Source organism: Suncus etruscus, chromosome 10 (genome assembly GCF_024139225.1).
Source record: "Suncus etruscus isolate mSunEtr1 chromosome 10, mSunEtr1.pri.cur, whole genome shotgun sequence".
In the NCBI taxonomy this organism is placed as follows: Eukaryota; Metazoa; Chordata; class Mammalia; order Eulipotyphla; family Soricidae; genus Suncus; species Suncus etruscus.
Window position 1 is genome coordinate 51,450,549 of NC_064857.1, and position 24,419 is coordinate 51,474,967.

Sequence of the window (24,419 nt, forward strand, 5' to 3'; positions counted from 1 at the left end):
AGCACCCCATTACTCCCACCCAGACCCCTGGAACCTGAGTAGGGCTGCAAGGGTGTCTGGATGTTGTGGGGGAAAGGAGACCAGCAAGGCATATGTGCGTACAGGTGTGGTCAGTGTGTGCACGCAGATGTGTGTGCTGCTGCCCCATCCTACTGGTGCTTCCATATCCCACATGCCCCAGCTCTCAAGCGCCCCAAATCCTAGATGTCCCCTATACCAGGTAGGGGACCTCCTTGGATAGGGTGTGAGTGCCCTTGGCTTTGTGGAACACGGGGTGTGGGGAGGGTGGCTCAAGGGCAACAGAGACCTAAGAGTCAATGTGGCTCCTTTCATGAGCTCAGCTTGTAAAGTTTGGACTCCTTGCTGGCAGACTTGGGGTACATGGCCCATAGCCTCTGCTCTGCCCATCACTGCCCTCTGGTGGACATCCCAGGATGGACTCCAGGGGCCTGGCGGGTGCTCTGGGACTCCCCCGGATAATCAGGAGTCTGGCATGTCCAGTCGGTTGTGGACATCAGTGAGGATGGACACTGCTAGGATCCCAATTCTCTTTCACTCTCCCTGTCTCTCTTGCCCCCATTTTTCCCCAGATACAGACTAGACTTGTAGTAAGGGACCTTGCTTTTGCTCAAGGAGCAGTGAACCAGACTCTTGGAAGCAGCTCCGTCTCCTCTGATGAATTTGTCTGAGATGGCACAGCCAGTCCTGCCAACTGCAGCTGAGTGGGAAGCTGAGAGCCCTCAGGGGCAGCTGGAACGGACAGAGTCCGTAGGATTCGAGGAGCTGCAGGAGTGGGAAGTGAGGCTGGGTGGAATCACCCACATGAACAACAGGTGAAGATCCTGTGGGTCTGTCTGCAGGAGGTGAATCTGGGCACTGGGCCAGTAAATCCCTGGGTGCTGGGTGTGAGTGCCCCCCCACCCCCCGCAACCTCATTCTATCTGCTTCTCTGCTGCGCAATGACTCAATCTTGGCTGGATCTGGAGGTGAAGAACCCCACAGAAACACAGAAACACAGAACTGGGGCAGGGGGGTGCCTGGGTGGACATTGGCGCTATCCTAGGCTGGAGGTGTGGCCACCCCATAAGCCCACACCCCCTGGAGCCCTGCCAGCTGAGCTCTGGATGGCCAGAGCACCCCTCCCCTCTCTGTCTCTCCCTTGGCCCTGGGTGCAGGGCTCTGCCCTGGGGATCTCTGAGCAAAAAGGAGGGGTGAGAGCCTCGCATGCAATTACTGAAGGCTGGAGATGCTTCGTGAGGAGGATTCCTGATTCCTGCGGGGGTGAGGGGCACCCCCTCCTCTGAGCCTGGGTGTGGCCCAGACCAAAGTCCTCTCCACCAGGTCCTGTGGGTCCCTAAAGCAGGCTGACAGTCATTCCAGGCTCTCACATGCTCGTGCTCGAGGTCACCTTAAAGGGGGGAGTGTCTTCACATCCCTTCCTTGGTGGGGCAGAGCCAAAGGCCTCAGGGGGTAGACACAGAGCCCTGAGGCCTTGGGCACAGACACATGGCTGGTTTCTGAGTTTCTGGGCTGTGTAGACAGAGGGTTCCGCTCTGCCATCCTGGGACCTAGCTCCAGGTCCCCCCAGTCCAGGGGTCCCACAGTTTCCCCTGGAGGCGTGGGGGGCGGCTGCCCCTTTGCTGTCCCCAACCCGGTGTGCAGGGCGCCTAGGTCACCGAAGGCAGCTTGGACCCACTGCCCAGAGGTGCTCACGCTTCACCCGGGACACCGCAGCGGGTCAAGGGCCCGGTGCTCCATTTCCCCACCGCTGGAGCATCACCTGGAATTTGGGGCGGCCTAGCGCGCACCCCGCCCCGCCAATTTCCTACAGTGCCTGGGACACCCAGAGGTCCGACCAGGCCTCCAAGACACCCTGGAGATGCTTTGAGATCCCAAGAGCTGCCACCCGCAAGGCTTTGCCCGCATAGCCCGGCAGATGCTCCTCTGCAGATGCTCCCGGTAGCGGAGTGGAGTCCGCAGCAGCAGCATCAGCACCAGCATCGCAGCACAGCCGCGCGCCGCGCTGCCTCCTGGGAGTTGTAGTTCACGCGCGGCGGCGGCAGACGCGAGAAGGCGGCGCGGAGGCGGCGAGCGCCTACATTTCCCAGAGGCGCCTCGGGGCGCGGGGTCCGGGGCGGGGCTGCGGGGCGGGCCCGGGGCGGGGACCGCGGGGCTGCGGCTGTGCTGCGGGCGGGCGGCCGGGCGTGCGGGCTCCGTCCCCGCGCGCTCCGTGGACCGGCCCTGGCTGCTGGCTCGCTCGCTGCAGGAGCCGGGGGCTGCGGGGCCTCCGGCTGCCGCGGTCATGAGCGCAGGTGAGTGCGGTGGAGCAGATTTTGGGGGGCTGCACCTGCTGCAAACTGCTGCACCTCTTGCGGCTCCACCCAACTTTGGGGGTCACCGCCCAGGGGGACCCCCTTGTGCACCGTGACCCGGCGCCCGAGGTGGCGGAGACCGCCCTGCTGCTGCTGTCAGGGTGTCTGTCCTGTCCTTTGCTTCTCATTGGGGGTTCATGGGTACCCCGAATCCCAGCCAGGGCCCAGGATCCTGCAGCACCCCCAAGAGGCGATGGCCTGGGGTCAGAGGGGCTTGGTGGGGTCTCCCCGCACCTGCCCAGGAACGTCAGCTAGACCCCCCTCCTCTCCTGGGCTTGCAGGCCTTGCTGGTTTGGGGGTACCCACCCACCCTGCCTTGTCTCTGCCCCGCACCCGAGCATCCCCGCCGGACCCCGCAGCCCTTGCGGGGATTCTAGAAAAATCCCCCATTCGCCACCAGCATCTGCACCCACCGAGGAGTTGCCTAAGGCGGTGCAACGGGGCACCGGCGCTGGGAGGCCTGGCTGCAGGTGGGGCGGGGCCCAAGAGCACCCCCATTCACCCCAGTTCCGAAAAACCCCTGGAATGGACCTCAGGGCCCAACGCTTGTCCTCTTTGCACCGCCTGCCAGGGAAGGAAGGTCCTTCGCCCCATACGCAGGGTGCCTGGCAGACCCGCAGCCAGGTGTGTGCCCCCCTCCCTCGGCTGTGCCAGCTTCAGGGCCGCAGCTGCTGGGGCACCGGGAGGGGTGCCCCAGCCCAGCAAGCCAGCGAGCCGCTCCCGGCTGTCCCGGGGAGCCCTCCCTTCCCTTTCCCCAGGTCCCTGCCCCCATCACCACCACCGCCCCCCTGTGGCTGTGGGCGCTGGGCAAAGGCTGGGAGCACCCCACCCGGCGGTGGGAGGCAGCTTTCTCGGGAAGCGGATTCTGGAACGGCCAAGCTGGTGTCTGGAGGTGGCTGGGGCGGCGAGCGTCGGGCTTGGCAGGGTGCTCCGCGTAATTCTATGCTTCCGGAGGTATAATTGATACCTCCGGCCATCCCTGCTGTCTTGGGGGCGGGCCTGGGCCCGCCACACCACCCCCCAGTTGTCCTAGAGAAGGGCCACAGGGTAAGAGAGGTGCAAATTTGCAACTGAAATGAGAGCACAGCGAGGAGGGCATTTTTGCCTCTCACAAGTTTGGGTTCTATCCCCAGTACCCCCATAGGGTCCCCGGAGCCTGCCAGGAGCGTTTTCTGAGCACAGAGCTAGGAGTAACCCCTGAGTGCCGCTGGGTGTGGCTCATAAACAACGATAAAAAGGCGTGGGGTCTAGGGTCCCTTCCCAGCCATTCTGGTGTGGACAGGACGCTTGGTCATGCATTGGACACGGGGAATGTGTTTGGGGTCCTCATGGAAGGGTAGGATCCCGTCCCTGAGTTTGGAGGCCGCATTCAGCTGCCCTCCCAACCTGCTCCCACATCTGATATTGGTGTCACCCCTGGGGTGGGTGTGACTGACCTGCCTGGTCTCATCTCTGCAAGACCTGGTTTGCTTTTGGGGTGCGGTGTCCTCTCTGGGTCACTCTGGGAGTTCATATAAGCACCCTGATCAGGGGCAGGTTTACACCAGATATGTGAGATCCTAGCCTCAGTATCCCCCTGTGAGAGGGAGCCTTCGCTGCCTCTACTGAGAGCAAGGGGCCTTGGTTGTGGGGCGCACGGGGGGCATCCCGGACCCAGCTGTGTCCCCAGCCTCTAGGCTGTCTCTGAGCTGAGCTGAGGCTCCGCCCACTGGGCAGCTGTGGTCTGCCAGGCCACACCCAAGGGTGGCCAGACAGTGTCATCTGTGGTCGCTTGCCGTTCTCCCAGGGAGCACTACAGCGTTGGGCCTTCAGCTAGACATTGAGGGCACCGTGCTCAACAGGGGCCCCAGGCCTGTGCCCACCTCCTGTCAAGTGGACAGCCATGGTTCCCCACCCACCCCAGAGCCCCTCGAGTTTGGTCCTTGGAGGCTGCACATACTTGCGCTGAGGCTCACAGCACCTGGTAGGGGTTTAGCACAGTGGCTGTGCTAGGGTACCAGAAGGGAAACCGAGGCACGGCTGTCCCTGCTGCCCAATTCCTGCTCTGGTGGTGGCTGGTGGAGAGATTGAAACCTACGCTCCTTCCCAGAATCCCAGCACCACACCAACCACAGCCTGCCCTGGGCGTGGCTCCTGGCACGGGGCTCCCGCAGCTGCCTGAGGTTGTCCCACCTGTGGGCTCCTGGTCTTGGGGGCGTTCTGCCTGGCTTTATGTGGGTGCTGTCACCTGGCAGAGAGCAGGAGCCCTGAAGCCCTGGTTGATCTGGGAAATCAGATCAGATGTTTTTATCTGTCAGGCTGGGGACAGTGGAGTGTGTCTGCACAGCTTGGGGGCGGGGGCAAGGGACCCCAGTGGGCCATGGCTCCTCCTGGTGGTGTCGCCCTGCTAGCAGACTGGGTTAGAAGCCACAAGTGAGCACCCAGGCCCGTGGGGGACTTTTCATGGGGAGTCCAGACTCCGGTCAGGATGGTGCCCTCCCAACTGGGGCAGCCTGGGGCAAAGCATGATCCCGGGAGTTAGAATGTGTGTGTGAATAGGTGAATATCTATGTGAGTGTGCAGGAATGTGCTTTTGCGTGTGTCAGTGACTATGGCAAGTGTAAATGAGTATGCACAAATGTGGGAATGAATATAAGTGTATGAGTGCGTCAGTATGAATGAGTTGTGAGCGTGTGAGTGTGAGTGAATGTGTGATTTAAGTGCTTGTGTGACCGTAAGCGTCCGAGTTTAGGCGTGCAGTGATACATGAGTGACTGTAAGCACAGATGTGTGACATTGTAAGTGATTATTAGTGAGCGTGTGATTGTGAGTGTCAGTGTTTGATCACAAACGTGTGAGTGTGAGATCTTAACTACGATAATGATTGTAAGTGAATGTGTGAATATGTGTGATTATATGCACGTGATCACAAATATGTGAGTGTATGATTGTGTGATTCTAAGTGCATGGGATTGTAAGTGGGGTGATTGTGTGTGTGCTTATATGTGTTAGGGAGAGTGTGATCACATGCGTGTACAAGAACACATTGTGAGTGTGAGTGATTATAAGTCTGAGTGCATGTGATTGTAAGTGTGAGTGTGTGATTGTGTGTGTGACTTTAAGTGTGAATGTGTGTCCCTTCGGGGTGGGTGTGGCTGTGACTGTCTCTTAGGAGCCGGTGAGGTCACGGGGCTGAGCGGCTGTGGGCTGGCATGGGATACTCTCTAGAGCGGGTACATCAGTCTGGGGCACCTCTCCCCAACATTGCTGGGGTGTCCCTGTCACAGACACAGCCCCAGGCTGCCTCCTCATGTGGCTGCTCGGATCTGGGTGCAGAGTAGAACTGTCCTGATCCAGGAATCCCTCACTCAGTTCCTGAGTGACTTGTGGACAGTGATCGTCCCTAGGGCTGTTGCACCCCAAGATCCTGAGATGCTGTGGGCTCAGGGTGGGACCAGGACACATGGGAAGTCCTCTGTGCCTCATGTCAGAGATGTCACTGCCCGACAAACACCCGAGGGCACCCTTGTCTGAGAGAGCAAAGAGCAGAGGGCAGTGAGGAGGTTGGAAGAGGGATGAGAACAGATAAGGGGTGAGCAATGTTGGGGGGGTGAGGAGGGTCTAGGGTGGCTGGGGGCAGATGAGGAGGGGTGAGCAGGGGTGAACAGGGATGAGAATGGGGGAGGGGTGAGCAGGGGTGAGGTGGAGGAGCAGAGGGGAGGAGAGGGAGCAGAGATAAGGAGGGGTGTCCTGCCACAATGCTAGTGACTGCCCAAGCTGTAGCCCTACAGCCCTGGGAAAACCTGGTGCCCCTCCCACACCCCGTGTCTAGCTCTTGGGCCTCGTCTGTCCCCAGGGAAGGCACCCTGAGCAGCAGCCAGCATGGAGGGCAGAGCCATGTCTGCCGCCTGACACGCTCTTTTCCACTCGCTGGTGCTGCCACGCCCCGAGCTCCGGTGTCAGGCTCACGGCCGGCCCTCCCCGGGAAACCAGGCCCTCAGCGCCAGAAGCCCCGGCAGGGCCTTGGGGAGGTCACAGGGGCATCTACTGTGGGCGTGAGTGTTGGGGGGTGACACTGCCAGACACAGTTCCAGGAGCTGCCAGGTTGGGACATTGGGTGGGGACTCAGGACTCAGCTGTTCCAGAATGAAGCCTCCCTCAGCTGCATACTGAGTGCTCACTGTGTGCAGAGCACATGCTGCATCTGAGCACTGTGTGCTGAGCACTGGCCATGCAGAGATCTGGCTGTGAGCTGGCACAGGGGAGGCAGGCACAAAGGAAGATGGATAATGGGAGGGGGAGAAGAGAGATGGGCACAGGGAAGGTGGGCATCCAGGCCATCCACTGCCCCTGCTGCCCTGCTGCTCTGAGATTTGCAGCAGCCCTTTCCCTTCCCCTCTCCACGGTGGGCAGCAAAGCTACAGCAGCCCCAGTGGCCTCTAGGATGGGACCCAGAGGGGTGGTCAAGCCTAGCACCTTGACCACCTGCCCACCTGCCACTCAGGGGTGCCATCCAGGCATGGGGTATAATGGGTTGGGGTGCAGCCTGGTTGTGGAGTACCATGTGGGTGAGGATACAGCCTGGGCTTGAAGTGCCATGTGAACAGGAGGTGTGGTGTCACAGGGTGTTGGGTGAGAGGAGGTGCCATGCTCCCCAGGGACCCCTCTGGAGTCCTGGTTACCCTGACTTACTTTGGCTGTCCTGATTACTTCCTGTTCTGCCCACCAGGCTGCCCACCCCTCTATCTGTTGTGCCTTTCAGCAGGAATGAAGGTTTAATCTCAAGCTGCACCCCAGATAGCTTCTTGCCAGGGTCTCCCATGAAGGAGAGTAGGGGGTAAGGATGAGGACAGAACGGGGGGGGGGATGGGGGGAGATTCTCAGGGGCTGCGTCATGCAGAGACTGGGACAGGGCTGGCAGAGCTGTGGCCTCGTCACTGAGGGACTCCTTGGGAGAGTCACGTGGTGACTCCAAGTAGCTGACCCTAAAACTGCGTCCACCTTTGTGGACCCAGGGGACACCTATGACTGACTTCTTCTGACTTTTGGGGTGTAGCTGCACACCCCAATGAGGGGAGGCTCAACTCCCCCATGTATGTTGGCCCCCTCAATTCCCAGGGCCTGAGATGGTAATGAGGGGCACCAGATCATCCAACCCTCCAATCTTGGGGTCCTCAGTCAGTCCTCACCGGCCCATGTAAACTGAGTTCCATGGGGAGTGGCAAGGCGCTGGGACAGTGGGTGTGGCCACTGGAAGAAGAGGGAGCCCATGTGGGGGTACTTGGCCTCTGCCATCCCACCAGCTTCGGGCTTTTCTTTCTGCCTTGGTACAGAGAGTTCATGTGGGCCCCGTACAGCAGAAGGATGAATGCCTAGGGCTTGGCTGGGCCTGAGGGATAGCCCTGGGATGGGGCACAGACATGTCCCTAGCATGGTTTAAAACAAATGTATGTGCATTTGTGCATGTGTGTGTGTGTGCTTATGTGCACGCTAGTTTTTGTTTTTGAGGCTATACCCAGATGTGCTCAGGGGTTACCCCTGGCTCTGCACTCAGGAATCACTTCTGGTGGTACTTGGGGGTCTATATGGATGCTGGGGATTGAACCCTGGTTGGCCATGTACAAAGCAAACATCCTCCTGTTGTGCTCTAGCTCTGACCCCACGCATACGCAATTGTGTACATGTGTCTTGGCGTGCATGTGCGCATGTGTGTGTGCATGCATGCCGGGCATCCCAGTGTCCTTCCAAATGTGGTTATAAACTTGGCTTCTGTTCTGATGCCAAGGCAGCTAGGAGGAGAAAGGATGCCCTGGGCCGCCGCCTGTTCCTGGCCCGGCTCCAGCAAGGTTAAATATACCCAGGAGAGCTGGCCCGGGAGTCCCGCAGCCTTGACCAGAGAGCTCAAGGGAGGGTTTGATTAGCCTCATTCAAACCGTGTCTGGGGTGTCTGTGCCTCCAGGGGGTGCGGATGTCCAGGCCTGTCTCCTGGGCCAGGAAATTGCAGAGTGCAGATCAGCCCCCTCTTTGGGGGCATGAGGACAAGAGGTATGTTGGTTTGATGTCTTGTGGTAGTTAGGGGGTGCCTGCCCTAGGGTTACCTCCCCAGAACTTGTGTTCCCTGAGATATGGGTTCTGTACCCCACTGTGGCCCGGCTTTGGGTGGCCTGTTTGTGGAGTGAGGGGGGAGGGACTCTCCACAATCTCATGTCTGTGGTGCCTGCCCTCTGTCATCTGTCTAGACCAGTAATGGCTAACCTTTTTTTTTTTTTTTTTTTTTTTTGTGGTTTTTGGGTCACACCCGGCAGTGCTCAGGGGTTATTCCTGGCTCCAGGCTCAGAAATTGCTCCTGGCTGGCACGGGGGACCATATGGGACGCTGGGATTCGAACCGATGACCTCCTGCATGAAAGGCAAACGCCTTACCTCCATGCTATCTCTCCAGCCCCATGGCTAACCTTTTTGAGCCTGAGTGCCCAAACTGCTGCACAAAACCAAAGAATTTCTTCAAAAGTGCCAACACGTCAATTAAACCTTACTAACAAGTTTTTTCTTTTTTCGTTTTTGGTTTTTGGGTCATGCCTGGCAGCGCTCAGGGGTTACTCCTGGCTCTATGCTCAGAAATCACCCTTGGCAGGCACAGGGGACCATATGGGATGCCGGGATTCGAACCACCAACCTTCTGCATGAAAGGCAAACACCTTACCTCCATGCTATCTCTCCGGCCCCAACAAGATTCTGCATGCAAGGCAAACGCCTTACCTCCATGCTATCTCTCCGGCCCCACCACATATCTTTTTTTTTTTTTTTGGGTTTTGGGCCCCACCCATTTGATGCTCAGGGGTTACTCCTGGCTAAGCGCTCAAAATGGCCCCTGGCTTGGGGAGACCATATGGGACGCCGGGGGATCGAACCGCAGTCCGTCCTACGCAAGCGCTTGCAAGGCAGACACCTTACCTCTAGCGCCACCTTCCCGCCCCCCCCCACATATCTTAATTGCGAACCTTCCCGCATGCCAGCTGCAAGGCCTTTGCGTGCCACCGCTGGCATGCGTGCCATAGGTTCGCCATTGAGGGTCTAGACCTTTTCTGCATGAACTCAGGATCTCTCTGCAGTACCTCAAGGGTCATAGTGGAAATGAGGGAAGGATGGTCCCATAGTTGGACCCTCTGCCCAGGCTCTGGAGAGTAGTGAGATGTTGTTCTTCCCTTCTCCCCCTCAGGAGTACTGCTTCGGGATCCCTGGGGGCAGAGAATGGACCAGGTCTGGCAGAGGGAAACACTGTGGTGGGCTTCTTGCAGAAGGCAGTGACCAAGTATATGAATGGGGAGAAGACACCAGCCAGGGCTCACAGAACCTCAAGTGAGGCTCCTTAGGCCCTCCCTGCAGGGGCACAACCTTTGGACACCTCATCTGTGTCTGGCTCCACCTACTGCTTCTGCTACTGCTGCCCCAGGCTCCCTGCTCTCTCACCATCAGCCCTGAGATGAGATGCTCGTGCTGACCACTGAGCCATCCGCCCAGCCCCAGCTGCCTCCAACACCATTGTGGGGGGGCTGCTGCTGACCCTGGGGGTGCAGGCTGAGCCCACCATCAGCTTTGGATGGGGGAGTGCCGACTAGTGTCCTGGATGGAGCCCGGGACACCTGCCACAGTTTGGGGTGCCCACCCCTTGAGAAACCCGACCCCTTAGCCCCTCCACACCTCAGACCCCCTTGCCCTCTCTCAGCCCAGCCCTCCAGTGCTCTCCATCTCCAGCACCTCACATCTCAGACCCCAGCCCTTCCACCCCAGCTCCCTCTACTCCCTCTACTCCCTCTACCCCAGTTCCCACCCTCTGGCTCCCCAGCTCTTCACCTCCAATCTCAGGCCCCGCCACCCCAATCTCCCAGCCTTTCCACCCGAGCCCTCAACTCTGATCCCTTCAGCTTCCAGCCCTGGTAGCTCCCCATTCTTGTAGTCCCCTGACCTCTTGCCTTCTGCCCTCTACAATGTCCTCCAGTGGGGCCAGGTCGCCAGGGCAGGCAGCTGTGAGGCCAGGGAGGGGCCACATCCCAGGGGCCACATCCTAGGTTGACACGTGTGGGGCGCAGGTCTGGCCATCCTGCCCCAGTTCTGGGAAAGAGGCCGGCCCAGGAATAGAACCTGATTCCCGAGGCGCTTCCCAACTGGGGCCCTGTGCCATGCCCTGGGGCCTCCCTATCTGTTCCTTGGGGCAGCTGCAATGGCTCCTCGGTCGCACCTACATCCAGCCCTGAGACTGGAGGCCCTCTTAGTATGACATTTACGTGTGCATATGCATGTACGTGTGTGCTATGTATCCACTGCATATGTGTACCTGTGTGCACGTGCATCTCTGTGTGCTTGTGTGTGGATTAGTACCCTCTCCTGCCTCCCCCACCCCCGACACAGGTATCCGTGTCATGAGAACAGATGCACTGAGGCTAGGCCAGGTCACCAGTTCTTTGCACTCAGAACCCTCTCAAACTGGGACTGAGGGTTACGGGGTTGGTGATGAGGTGTGGGGGAGTGGGAGAGGCCAAGGCTTGGATGGGTGTGGCTGGGCAGGCCCAGGCTGAGTGGGTAGGGCCTGGAGGGATGGGCCTGAGCTTTCTTTTATTTTAGTTTTTTGGCCACACCTGGTAGTGCTCAGGGGTTACTCCTGGTTCTGTGCTGAGAAATCACTCCTAGCTCCAGGACCATATGGGATGCTGGGGATCGAACCCGGGTCTGTCCTGGGTCAGCAGCATGCAAGGCAAATGTTCTACCACTGTGCTATCTACCACTCCAGCCCCAAGAGGCCTGGGCTTTAGATGGGCAGGACTAGACTTTGGTAATGGGCTTGATGGGGAGTAACCATTATTTGGGTGGGCATAGACAGCTAGGGAATGGTAGGCAAGGCCTTGTGGGTGGAACCAGAGACTTGATAGTCTTGAATGGGCAGGGTCAGGACTGGATGGGCAGGATCAGGCAGGGGGTCCTGGGGTTAGTGGGTCCGGACTGTGTGGGTTGAATCTAGCACCTGTGCCCTGAGGTCCAGCTGGGTCCAGGTCCCTGTGAGAAGGAGGATAGAGACACTGAGGTTCAACAGCTGGATGTGCAGGGGCCTTGGGTAGCAGAGGCAGCAAAGACCTCCCTGGGCCCTGCTGACACTTCCGACTTGTCTCTGGATATCAGAACCAAGACCCCACCTTTGGGTCAACTCCATTCCCGACCGAAGTTACAGGAAAGAGAAAGGGAGGAGGAGGAGGAGTGGTGGGCACTAAGCACCCCACAGACATCTCTGGGTCCTTTCAGCCCAGTTCCCTGCTACTCAGGACACAGGCCAGGACAGACCCCAGGGCTACTGAGGAGAGAGAAGAGGGAGTGTTGAGCGAACCCCAGGAAATGCACTCCAGGCTCTTCACTTCCTCAGCTGCGCTCCCGTGTAGGCTTGCACTATGCTGTGGCCTTAAATCAAGGTCTAGAGTGGGGGCTAACAATGACCCCAAATACCCCCATGCCCCCCATCATGGAAAGGCTGTCTCTACTACACACAGTTTGGTGGTTTTTTGGTCTTGGACAGCTCCGCTTGTCATAGCTGAAGCGTCCCACCTGCTGGATGGGTCAGGGGGCCCAGAACACTGGGGGACTCCCAAATGAAAGTCCCAGGACCCCACCAGAGCCCTCCTCCCCACTCAGAACTCTAAGTTCTCAGACTTAGAGTTTGCTGCCCCCCACAGACACCTTGGCCTGTTTGTTTCCCCCTGCGGGACCGTGGTGCCCTCCTGCCTCAGGTCACAGCCAGGGGCCACCAGGAGGAGGGTCCTCAGAGTCCCACCCCACCCCCTGCCATCCTTCCAGAGCCTTCCCGGCACTGGGGAACAGGTGCAGCCAGCGCCGTGGCTATTTTCGTGTCCATGAAGGGACAAAGACAGCTGCCTGGCCTGCGCCTGGCCCTGCAGAGGTGCCAGCCATGCCGACGCCAGCACCCCATGTAGGTCCCTCACAGATGCCAGAGGGGGGCCCAGGACCATCCAAGTCAGGGCTCTGGAGATTGGAAGCTGAGAAGGGTCAGTACACAGGGTCTAAAGACCAGAGAAGGGGCTTTGGTGGCCTTGCACCTCCCGGGGCCTCCCGCTCCTGCAGGTCCAGAATCCACATGCCCACTCAAGTGACCCTACTACTGGCTGAGAAGTGGGAAGTAGTATGCCAGACCCTATCTGTGTCCATCAGTGCCCACATTGGGGGCTCTGCTTGACCCTGAAGCTCCACAGCCTGGCCTTGTCTTTGCAGGGTAGCCCAGAACCGCCCAGGGCATTTCCTCAAATGGGCCTGTGAGTGTCCTGGGGGCCAGCACAGGAGGGCTGGGAGGCTCCAGGGAGGCTCCAAGCCCCCTCAGGGCTGCTGTGGGGCTATCTGAAGCTGGTCTTAGACACACAAGGTAGAGCTGAGCCCAAGGCTGACCAGCTCTCAGGGGGCTGCCATCTGGCCACGGCAGGTTGTTGCTCGAGGGAGGCAGTAGAGAAGAGCCAGACAATCCTGTGGGCTTGCCTGGACACAAGACACACAACACAATTATCCCAGCAGGCTTAGAGATGATGTGGCCCTGGGTCCTGGTCCTGGCGTCTACCACGTGACCTTGCCACGCCTGTCCCCAGCTCTTTGGTCTTTTTTTGTTTGTTTGTTTGTTTTTGTTTTTGGGTCACACCCGGCAGGGCTCAGGGGTTCCTCCTGGCTCTATGCTCAAAAATCGCCCCTGGCAGGCACAAGGGACCATATGGGATGCCGGGATTCGAACCACCATCCTTCAGCATGAAAGGCAAACGCCTTACCTCCATGCTATCTCTCCAGCCCCAGCTCTTTGGTCTTGATGAGGATTCCCAGACACTGGCTGGTGGCCCTCACCCTTGGGCCCTGCCTGCTGGAGCTGGGCAGCAAGTGGCCTACACATTCTTGAGGTGGATAAATGATAGTTTTTGGTTTGGTTTGGTTTGTTTGTTTTGGGGCCACACCTGGCAGTGCTTAGGTGTTACTCCTTGCTCTGTGCTCAGAAATCGCTCCTGGCAGGCGAGGAGGACCATAAAGGATGCTGGGAATCAAACCCGGGCCCATCCCGGGTCGACTGTGTGCAAGGCAAATGCCCGACTGCTGTGTTATTGCTCCAGCCCCAAGATAAGTTTTTGTATGTTTGGTTTTGGTTTGGGAGCCATACCTGGTGGTGTTCAGGGGACCATAGGGGATGCCAGGGATTGAATTTGGGTTGTCTGCATGCAAGGCAAATCCTCCTAGCTGTGCTGTCACTCCAGCCCCAAAAGACAGGATTGAGCCATACTCTGCCGTGTCGCCCAGCCCCGTCCATCTGGGCGCTGGGCCAGCACGCAACTCGCAGCTCCAGTTATAATTAGCCCTACCAACCGCTCTGAAGTAGGTTGCGAGGTGAGAGCTGCTCGTGGGACTGTGATGCCTCCTCAGCCCCGACCTACAAAGAGTGCCAGGGGACTGTGGCGCTGGGGGTGTGACCTGGGGCCGTGGCTGCTCATGTGGACACACCACGGGGACACACCGGGTGAACCACCTGCATGCTGTGTTACAGGAAGCCTCACTCCTAGCTCCAAGGACAGTCTTCAGGGACTGGGAGACAGGGGGATGTTAGTCATCAAGCTGCCTGGTCCGAGATGTGTCGGATGAGCTCACACTTTCCACAGTTCCGGAAACACCGGCCCTGCTCACACCCCTTCCTACAGGAAGCTCTCCCTGACTGCACACCGGTGCTTTTTCTGGAGATTCCACAACCCTGTCTCCTCCAGTTTTCTGCTCTGTGGCAGGGGAAGGGAGTGTCATAGCATTTGGGTGCAGGAGCCTTGGGAGTGGCTACATGAGCTCAGTGTCGTCAGGGGTACCAGCTCCCAGAAGTGCTGAATGTGGGAGCACTGGGCTGGCTGTTCGTCATAGGCGAACATCACATGGGATGACTTCAGGCTGCTTCCCTCCTGTGCCCTGGGCTCGTTGCCGGGTGCCCTGACACCCCAGCATCTCTGCAGAGCGAGTGAGCACAGGGCTTGGGTATTGTAGATGGTGCCAGTGTGTGAGCGCGTGGGTGCACGTGCGTCATATGTGTACATGTGTGTGCAGACACATGGGTATGTGTATAGGTATGTACGTGAGTGTGTTGTATTTGTAAGGCATCTCTAAGTGCTCCAGGTATATGAATTGAATCTGGGAGTCCCCATTCAGTGCTGAGCCTGTTTGGAGACCATGCGAGGGGCGAGGGGGGCTGTGTGTGTGTATGTGTGTTTGTTTGTGTGTGTGTGTATGTTTTCTTGGGGAAGCTCGTGCTTCCCGGAACCACAGACCTTTGAGGGTAATGCAGATGGCAGACAGCACCGTGAAGAAAGCGTCCTTGTTCCCATTGGCATTGCATGCCCGTGGCGGTTGGAACTCCAGAAGAAGCCACAGTGACCACCACTGTTTCCAAGGCTTGGCCAGGCTCGTGCCTGCCGGCAGAAGGGACACATGACCAGGACTGTGGTGCAGCTTCCGAGGCCCGAGACCCCCTACCCGGGTTGTGTTCTGGTTTCCCGCTACCCCCACTGCTGCTAAGGGGGACTGTGTGGGAGCTACCCCACTGGGTCCTAAGCTGCAGAGTGGGGAAGGGGCACAGGTGACTGTGAATTTGGGGAACACCCTCTGCCCCCACTTTGCAGGTCCCTGGTGACCCTGTGTGGATCACTCGCCCTATTTAGAGGAGGAAATGCAGGTCCATGAGCTAGTGAACTGCCTGGCAACACAGAAGCCACAGGGACATCCCTGCTGCGGGTGATGTGTGGTTCGACAGTTCTGTTGGACCTATCCCAGGCTCGCCTGTACCCTGGGCACTGATGCTCGGGGTCTGGAATCTTCCTCCTGGTCCAGACTCTGGATGGGATGTGGCTCCCACAGCTACCCCTGGATGGTGCTGCAGTGTGGCCCCGAGCCCCTCTGAGCACCTCAGTGGCAGGTGCTGGGGGTGATGCCACTTCCTTCACTTCCCTTGAGCATTCTCGGGAGCCAGGGCTGGGGTCCTGGGGTCAAGCACATGTCTATCACTTTGTGGAGTTCCCAGCGGGCTTCTATCTGGGTTGCTGGGGGAGCAGGGCCGCCTCCCCTCTTAGACCCAATCGTGCCCCATGTGTGTTTTCAGTCCAGACACGGGGACTGTACAGCGTGTCCCATCCACACCCTGCCCAGGACTTCCTGCTGGGTGTGTCCCCTCCATGCCCAGGGGCTGTGGCATGACAGGACAGACACCCAGCCCCTGTTTGTGCCAGAACTACGCTGGAGGGTACGTGCTGTATCATGGCTGTATCTCTTACAGACTCCAGAGAGCAGTGCACCCTCCACCTTGTCCTTCACTGCCCACCCTGCCCCGCTGCCCCTTGGCCTGGGATGAGGACAGACGTGCTGTGGTGCACATAACTCCACCCTGGATGGGCTTGGCTGTGGGAGAACGGGGCTTAGGGTCCTGGCCCCTACTCCTGCAGCGGCTCTGCCCCTCAATGTCCAGCCTGCCATGGGACCCTGTCCTGCTTGGGGACCCTGGGCAGGTCTCTGGGGCAACTGGTATTTGCTGGACTTGCCTAAGACCAGAGTGGTTTGACAGACAGATGCCACAATGCCCAGTTCAGGGGGGTCCTTGTGCTGCTGCAGGAAGGAATGAGACTAACAGGGACCCCACAGCCCACCACTTAGCCAAGACCAGAGTCTTAGCTGCCCACAGGCTGCGGAGTGGGGCAGGGGGCTCCCCAGTCGTGCCAGGAAGGGGCTGGTTTCCCACGGGCATCTGGGACTCCACGATGCTGACTGGGGTCCATGTCTGTGCCCACTGGATACTGAGCTGGGGGCAGTGCTGCCCCAAGTCTGCTTGCCTCTTTCATCTGTCTATCAGGTGGCTGCCTTAAGCCTGCTCGCCTCCTCTATCTGTCTATCAGATGGCTGCCCTGAGCCTGCTTGCCTCCCCCCTCTGTCTGTCAGATATCTGTCCCAGAACCTGTTTGCTTCCACCCTCTGTTTGTCGCATAGCTGCCTTAGAGTCTGCTTGCCTCCTCACCTCCTCCATCTGTCTGTCCTCCATCTGACTGCCCCAAGCCTGCTCACCTTCTTTATCTGCCTGTCAAATAGTTGCCTCAGAGCCCACTTGCTTCCTCCATCTGCCTGTAAGACAGCAGGTGGGACATAGTGAGAAAGTGGCTGTTGCAGAGGGCACCTGAACTTCAGGCCTGGCAGCTTTGTGTGTGTGCTTGCATGTACATGTGTGTATGCATGTCTTCATATGTACACACACCCGTGTGTGGTGTGTACACCTTATACACTCCTAGGATGCTCCTAGCGTGTAGGTGTGTTCGTGTGTGTTTATACATGTGTGTTGCGCACATATGCCTTATGCTCTGCATGCTGTTTATGTGATCCTCTGTGCATGTGTGTACATGCATGTCCCCCTCTGTGTCTGTGTGTGTCAGTGCATCTGTATCCGTGTGTCTCTGTGTCTCGTGTGTGCTTGTGATGGGTTTGGGGACATCTGGCTTGTGCTGTGTCCCCAAGTGCCCCTCAGTTCAGGTGGCCACGAGCTTCTGGACCTCAAACCACTTTTTTAGACCCTCTAATTCAGTCAGTGTAGAAAGGAGTCCCCTTTGGGTTGATGTACCCCAGCAGGGAGTTGTTCCATTCCAGCCCCTCACTTTCTGAGACATGCTGGCATACGGGGCCTCTCGGTGCTCCTCTGACGTGGCCTCCACTGTCCCTGCCTCCTGTCCCATCCTGGTCACGGCCCTCATTCGGGGGCACCTGTGTCTAGTCAGTCCTGCGTCACACCCACCACCCTGCTCTCCCACAGTGTCGGAGCCACAGGCTCTGTCCGGCACCCCCGAGAAGCCGCCTAGCTCAGCTATTCTGTGCCGGACATGTGGTACACCCTGCCGGGGAGAGGTGCTGCGTGTAAGGAGTCAGTACTTCCACATCAAGTGCTTCGTGTGCAAAGGTGAGCAGTTGCCCTGATGCACCCTGACCTGGTGCCCCTGATGTACCCTAAACTGGCACCCCTAATATACTCTCTGACACAGTGCCCCTAATGTACCCCCTGGCCCTAGTGCCCTGGCTATACTCTGGCCCTGCCATTTACACTGTCTGCCCTGACCCCACTTTGCCTCCAGCTACGCCCATACCCCTGTGTCAATCTGTCCCACAGCCCTGCAGATGCACATGATCCTGAGCACATGGGCACTTCCTGCTCTGAGTAGAGTTGGGGTCCCGCCTGCAGCTTCTCTGGTGGGAGTGGCGATGGACAGCTCCTCCTGCACAGGCTGAAGGGTGGCCTGCCTGGTCCCCCGTGCCACAAGGCTGACAGGGGATGTGGGGCCAATGCATATCCCCAGGCCTCCTGTCCTGGTTCCCCTTGGGGACTTCTGGGACAGGCCATGTGGTTGTCAGGGCCAACCTCATCCTTGTGAGTGCTCTCGACCCTGGCACTAGGTCCTGGTCCCACCTCGGTGGGCCAGGATGGGAGGGAGGGCTGGCCATCCTCAGCACAGACCCATTAACACACACTACCCCTTTCTGGAAGCTCTCCTGTGTTTGTGTGTGTGTGTGTGTGTGTGTGTGTGTGTGTGTGTGTGTGTGTGTGTGGACTCCGTGCCTCAGGCCTGTGTCTTCCTCAGCCTGTGGCTGTGACCTGGCCGAGGGAGGCTTCTTCGTGCGGCAGGGCGAGTACATCTGCACCAGTGACTACCAGCGGCTCTATGGCACCCGCTGCTTCAGCTGTGACCTGTTCATCGAGGGCGAGGTGGTTTCTGCATTAGGCAAGACCTACCACCCTGACTGCTTCGTGTGTGCCGCCTGCCGGTGAGAGCTTCACCCCATGCTCGGGGGATCCCTGGCCAGAGGCCTCGTACCGCCCCCATGCTCCTTCATGCATTCATTCATTCATTCATTCATTCATTCACTCACCATTAATGCTTATCCACTCAGTCATCCATTCCTTTATGGATTTATGTGTTCATTTATGCATTTTTTTTTTTTTGGTTTCAGGGCCACACCCAGTGGTGCTCAGGGGTTACTCCTGGCTCTGTGCTCAGAAATTGCTCCTGGCAGACTCGGGAGACCATATGAAATGCTGGCGATCGAACCTGGGTCTGTCCCTGGTCCCTGGCCGGCCTCGTGCAAGGCAAATGCCTTACTACTATGCTGTCTCTCTGGCCCATTTATACATTCATTTATGTACTCATGCATTCATTCACTCATACATCATTAATACTCATCCACTCACAGTCATCCATTCATCCATGCCTTTATTTCCTCATTCATTCATGCATTCTTTTATTTATTTATTTTGGTTTTGGGGCCACACCCAGCAGCGCTCAGGTTACTCCTGGCTTTGTGCTCAGAAATCATTCCTGGCAGGATTTGGGGACCATATGGGATGCCAGAGATTGAACCCAGGTCTGTCCCACATTGGCCACATGGAAGGCAAACACCCTGCCTCTGTGCTATCACTCCGGCCCCAAATACATTCATTTATGTATTCATGTGTTCATTAACTCGCTTAATCATTAATGTTCATTCATTCATGCACATATTTATGTATTTATCCACTTATCCACTTATTCACAATTAATGTTCAATTATTCATATTCATTCATGCATTCACCCATTCATGAATCTGTTCCTACATGTGTGCGCTTATTCAGTCATCCATTCATGTATTCTTGCATTTGTTCACATTGTCATTCCTGCACTCATTCATTCATGGTCGCATGCATTTATTCACTCATGTGTTCATTCTATGGCTGCATGCCTCCCATCATGCTTCCTCGGCACTAGCATTTCTCAGATCAGGCAGGCATTTGGGACACAGCAGGTGGTGCGGCCACAGTTCCCCACTGGGACACAGTGCACCCTGCTGCCATGGCTCTGCGGCTCAGCTGTCTTCAGGCTTGGCAGCTTCTGCCCAGCATGGCCAGCTTCTGCCCAGCATGGAATGCCAGCTCGCATTCCAGGGCTTGGCCCACTGCAGACGGCAACCACAGGGTGGGTCCCTGTGTCCTAACAGTGGGCCCTGTGCCCTAATGGCAGGTCCTTGCATTTGTAATGGTGGGTCCCTGCACCCATCCCTCCTCAGCGTGAGCTCTGGTTCTGTGGAGTAGGCCACAGCCTACCGTCCCCACATCCTTTGCTCATGGGGAGCTGGGGACTCCTTTAAAAAAACACAAAATTGGGGCCGGAGAGATAGTACGGCAGTGTTTGCCTTGCAAGCAGCTGATCCAGGACCTAAGGTGGTTGGTTCGAATCCCGGCGTCCCATATGTTTCCCCATGCCTGACAGGCACTATTTCTAAGCAGATAGAAGGAATAACCCCTGAGCACTGCTGGGTGTGACCCAAAAACCAAAAAAAAAAAAAAAAACAAACCCACAAAATTAGGGGGCAGGAGAAATAGCATGAAGGTAAGGTGTTTGCCTTGTATGCAGAAGGGTGGTGGTTCAAATCCTGGCATCTCATATGGTCCCCTGAGCCTGCCAAGACTGATTTCTGAGCGTGGAGCCAGGAGTAAACCCTGAGTGCTACCAGGTGTGACCCAAAAACAAAAACAAAAGCCTACAAAATTAGGGCCAGAGAGATAGCACAGTGGTAGGGCATTTGCCTTACATGCAGCTGACCCAGGATGGATGGTGGTTTGAATCCCAGCATCCCATATGGTCCCCAGAACCTGCCAGCAGCAATTTCTGAGAGCAGAGCCAGGGTAACCCCTGAGCACTTCAGGGTGTGACCCAAAAACAAAAAGCAAACAAAAAAAAAACCCCACAGAATTGGGGCCAGAGGGATAGCACAGCGGTAGGGCCTTTGCCTTGCACATGGCCTACCTGGGATGGACCGGGGATTCGATCCCCGGCATCCCATATAGTTCCCCAAGCCTTCTAGGAGCAATTTCTTTTTTTTTTTTTTTTTTTTTGGTTTTTTGGGCCACACCCGGTGACGCTCAGGGGTTACTCCTGGCTATGCGCTCAGAAGTCGCTCCTGGCTTGGGGGACCATATGGGACGCCGGGGGATCGAACCGCGGTCCGTCTCCTAGGCTAGCGCAGGGAGCAATTTCTGATTGCAGAGCCAGGAGTAATCCCAGAGCACCATCAAATGTGGCCAAAAAAAAACAAACAAACAAACAAACACACCCCACAAAAATCCCCACAAAATTGCCACTCCCCTGCCTGTCTGCACTCCCACAAGGGGGCAGACCAGGGACAATGACAAGGGCATCCGAATTCACAGGCAGCACTGGGTATCCCATAGCCTGGAATGGGGCAGGTGTGATCTGACCCAGGGCACCTCTGAGACTAATTCTGGCTGTCACGTGTGGGTCAGACATTCCACATAGCTTTGTCCTGCTAGAGCAACTGTGGCTCACAGCCCTAGGGGGCTGGGCTGGCAAGGGCTCCGAGGTCAGGTGGCACAGGTCATTCTGGCCCATGGCCAGTGGGGTGCGGAGGGCCCGAATTCTTGCTGAGTCGGGCCCATACCAGACTCAGAGCCGCCACAGAGCGAGTCCAGCCTGCAATGTGCCTTTGGGTCTGGAGATGGGATCAGCTGTGGGAGGCGCCCAGGGGACTATGCTGGGTTCTGGCAGGTGCTCTTAGTGCTTGCTTATCACGCTGCAGGCCCAGGAGGGGCACAGGCCTGCCACAGCCCCTCAGATCTCAGAGAAGGTTGTACCACCAAGCACATCTGCACTCGAGCACCTGTTTTTCTCCCCAGCCAGCAGGGTGCTTCAGCAAGAAGCCCAGAGCCCCAGGGCCATCCGCCAGGGCCTCCAGCTGGGCAGGAATGGACGGTGTGAGAGCTGCGGTGGATGCACCCACAATTCCCTGGAATGCAGGGGAGCAGGGCATGAGGAAAGGGCAAGGCAGGGAAGCTGGCTTTCTGCACAGTGCCCATCTCAGATGACACGGCCATGTGCCTGCCTCAGTGCTGGGCGCTGAGGGGTGGGAGGAGTGTGGACAGTGCAGAGGAACAGTGGGTGAATGTTCCTGGATTGTTTTAAATGTTTTGCTCATTTGTGTTTGGACCACATCTCTTGGTGATGCTCAGGGGTTACTCCAGGCTCCGCACTCAGGAATCACTCCTGGCAGTGCTCAGGGATCCATATGGGATGCTGGAGATCAAACCCGGTCAGATGTTTGCACAGCCAGCAGCACATGTGCTATCGCTCCGGCTTCCAGTTCCCAGATTTGATGGAAACGATGAACTTGCAGCTCCTGGGAGCCCCCAGTGGGCGTGAGGCTGACTGTGTAGACAGCACTGGGATTCTGAGAGGAATCGGGTCAAGCAAGAGGACACAGAGGTCCTGCGTCCAGGGGACAGAGCCTGTGAATTCCCGAAGGGGTCAGAGGTGCCAGCCATGGCAATGGAAGATACGCCTGTCCCTGTAATTTGGGATGAGTCAGCAGTCCCAGGGCAGGAATGTGGATCTGCTGGTAGCCTTTTTTTTTGGTAATTTTTAGGGGCCACTCCTGGCGACTCTCAGGGGTTACTCCTGGCAGGCTCAGGGGACCATATGGGATGCCAGGAATCAACCCGGATCCATCCTGGGTTGACCTCATGCAAGGCAAACGCCCTACTGTTTCTTTCTTTCTTTTTTTTTTTTTTTTTTTTTTTTTTGGTTTTTGGGCTACACCCGGCAGCTCAGGGGTTACTCCTGGCTCTACACTCACGCTCATGGCAGGCTTGGGGGACCATATAGGATGCGGGGATTCAAACCACTGTCCTTCTGCATGAAAGGCAAATGCCTTACCTCCATGCTATCTCTCCAGCCCCTCTTTTTTTTTTAAAGGGTTACTCCTGGTTCTGCATTTAGGAATAATTCTTGGCAGGCTCAGGGATCTATATGGGATGCCGGGAATCGAACCCAGGTCAGCCACGTGCAAAGCAAGAGCCCTTCCTGCTGTGCTGTCGCTCCAGGCCTAAATGTGGGCACTTTTCGGGTTACATGGCATTGGCCACATACACATACACACGGTTTGGTGAGTCCAGGGAGCAGAGCAGGGCTGGCACTGCCCTTCACCATGGCCTCCCACCGTGGTCTCCCCCTGTCCCTCACCAGGCCCCTGTGCTGCCGTCCTTTTCACCTGCTGGCACTTCCCAGGCACTTGGTCCCTGTGTGCTTATGCCCAGGGTGCCCATGTCCCTGTGGTGCCCTCAGTGTGTCCCAGGAAGGTGGGGCCAGTTCTCAGGTGACCCCTGTGTCCCAGAGAAGAGTGGACAGGTCCCCAGACAGGCCTTCTCACTGCAGGCTGCCCTTTCCGCCTGGGGACCGTGTGACCTTCAATGGGAAGGAATGTGTGTGCCAGAAGTGCTCCCTGCACACAGCGGCGGGCGCCGGGCACCCAACCCAGGGCCTCTGGAGTAAGTGGGGACACTGAGGGGAAGGCCCAGCTCCTTGGGACTCAGTGCACCAGTGGGGAGGGAGGTGGGAGTAACTGGGGACCCAGGAGAAGAGGCATGCTGGGGGATCCTGGGACACTGGGATTGGTGCTCAGAATGTAGCCTGCACCCCTCCTGTCTGCACCCGCGTCCCCACTCAGCCTGATGGGTGGGGGACGCCAGGGATCACCCCAGGACACGGTGCGGCTTTCCCCCAGGCTGCGGTGGCTGCGGCGCAGAGATCAAGGACGGCCAGTCCCTGGTGGCACTGGACCAACACTGGCACCTGGGCTGCTTCCGGTGCCGGGCGTGTGGGAAGCAGCTGGACGCCGAGTACATCAGCAAGTGAGCGGGGATGGGCAGGAGACTGGACTGGCTGTGGCACAATAATGGGGACCCGGGAGCAGGGAGGTGGGGAACTGGGGCCCCGAAGCTGTGAGCCAGACCCGTGTCACCAGAAATGGCAAGGAACTCTGGGCAGTCTTTCATGGAGCACACACAGACCTACATACGTGCACATGGATGCTTCCAAACAACATGCATGGAAACATATCTGCACGTAGCAATGCATGCATGCATATATCTACACACATGCACGGGACAATTCCACAAGGCAATACAGGCACATGCCTACATACATGCATACAGATATATCCACAGAGCAACACGTGTGCACATATCTACAATGCATCATGTGATACGTGTACATGTTTGCATGATGCTTCATTTATATTCACATACATATATATACATGCATGCACAAGATGCTCTCACACAGCAATACATGCACACACGTCTACACAGGTGCACCCACACAGCAGTACATTTATATGCACACAGATATCTGCTCATACATGTATGTTTAAATACCCACTGCGCATATGTGAAAATAGTCGCAGATATGCAAATACACGTGTGTATATGCGAACTCGTGTTCACATGCACCAACCTGTTAACTCATGCATTCACATGCGCAGTTGGTCCCATGTGTGTGTGTGTATAGTCACATGTTTCCTGCCTTACATCCATGGGCATCATCACACACATGTGCACACGGTCTGTCCTCACACACCCTTGCTGATCCTGCCTCCCTGGAGGTCTGTCAGGCCAGCATCCAGACCTGCCTGTTTCTGCGGGATCTCCAGCCTTCCTGGGCTGAAAGTCCCCTTGGGGGAAGTGAGGAGGTCCCCAGCACTCAGCCTGTTGCAGACACTGTTGGGTACCCCAGCAGCCAACAGGACCTTTGCTACCATCACATACACACACACGGCGCGCACGCACACACATACCTCAGCGACCCCAGCAGTGGAGCAGTGAGCTGGGTACAGAAACGGTTGGAGGCAAAGCCCAGAGAGAAGGCAGGGCCCAGGCCCCCGGTCAGTGCCCCATCCTGCTGCCACCCCAGAGCCCCCTCTGGACCCATCAAGGAGTGCCACCCTTGTCATTCCATCACAGTGGGCTGAGGGCGCAGGGCAGGACACCAGTGGTCCTGCACCAGCCTCCCCTACCTTTAGGGTGCCTCCCCAGGCCCTGCTACCACCTGCCCCCTGCCCTGCTGCTGGGCTCACAGAGGGATGTGCTTAGGGTCCATGGGGAGCCACCATCAGCCCCATCTCCTCAACCTGTCAGGAACAAGGCTGTGTCAGTGA

General features: G+C 57.5%; 1 protein-coding gene across 4 annotated transcripts in view; it reads left to right on the plus strand.

Moving 5' to 3' along the window:
* The first annotated feature begins 2,187 nt into the window (after nt 1–2,187).
* The window catches only part of ABLIM2 (actin binding LIM protein family member 2), a 61,271-nt gene continuing 39,039 nt past the window's right edge, over nt 2,188–24,419 (plus strand). For all 4 annotated transcript variants that reach the window (XR_007499618.1, XR_007499619.1, XM_049782566.1 and 1 more), the window contains exons 1-5: nt 2,188–2,312; nt 17,199–17,342; nt 18,019–18,202; nt 22,640–22,752; nt 22,989–23,115. Coding sequence is in view for 2 of the 4 variants with exons in the window: in XM_049782566.1 (XP_049638523.1) it covers nt 2,303–2,312; nt 17,199–17,342; nt 18,019–18,202; nt 22,640–22,752; nt 22,989–23,115 (578 nt within the window). In the remaining 2 variants the exon portion in view is untranslated. The remainder of the gene's footprint in view (nt 2,313–17,198; nt 17,343–18,018; nt 18,203–22,639; nt 22,753–22,988; nt 23,116–24,419) is intronic.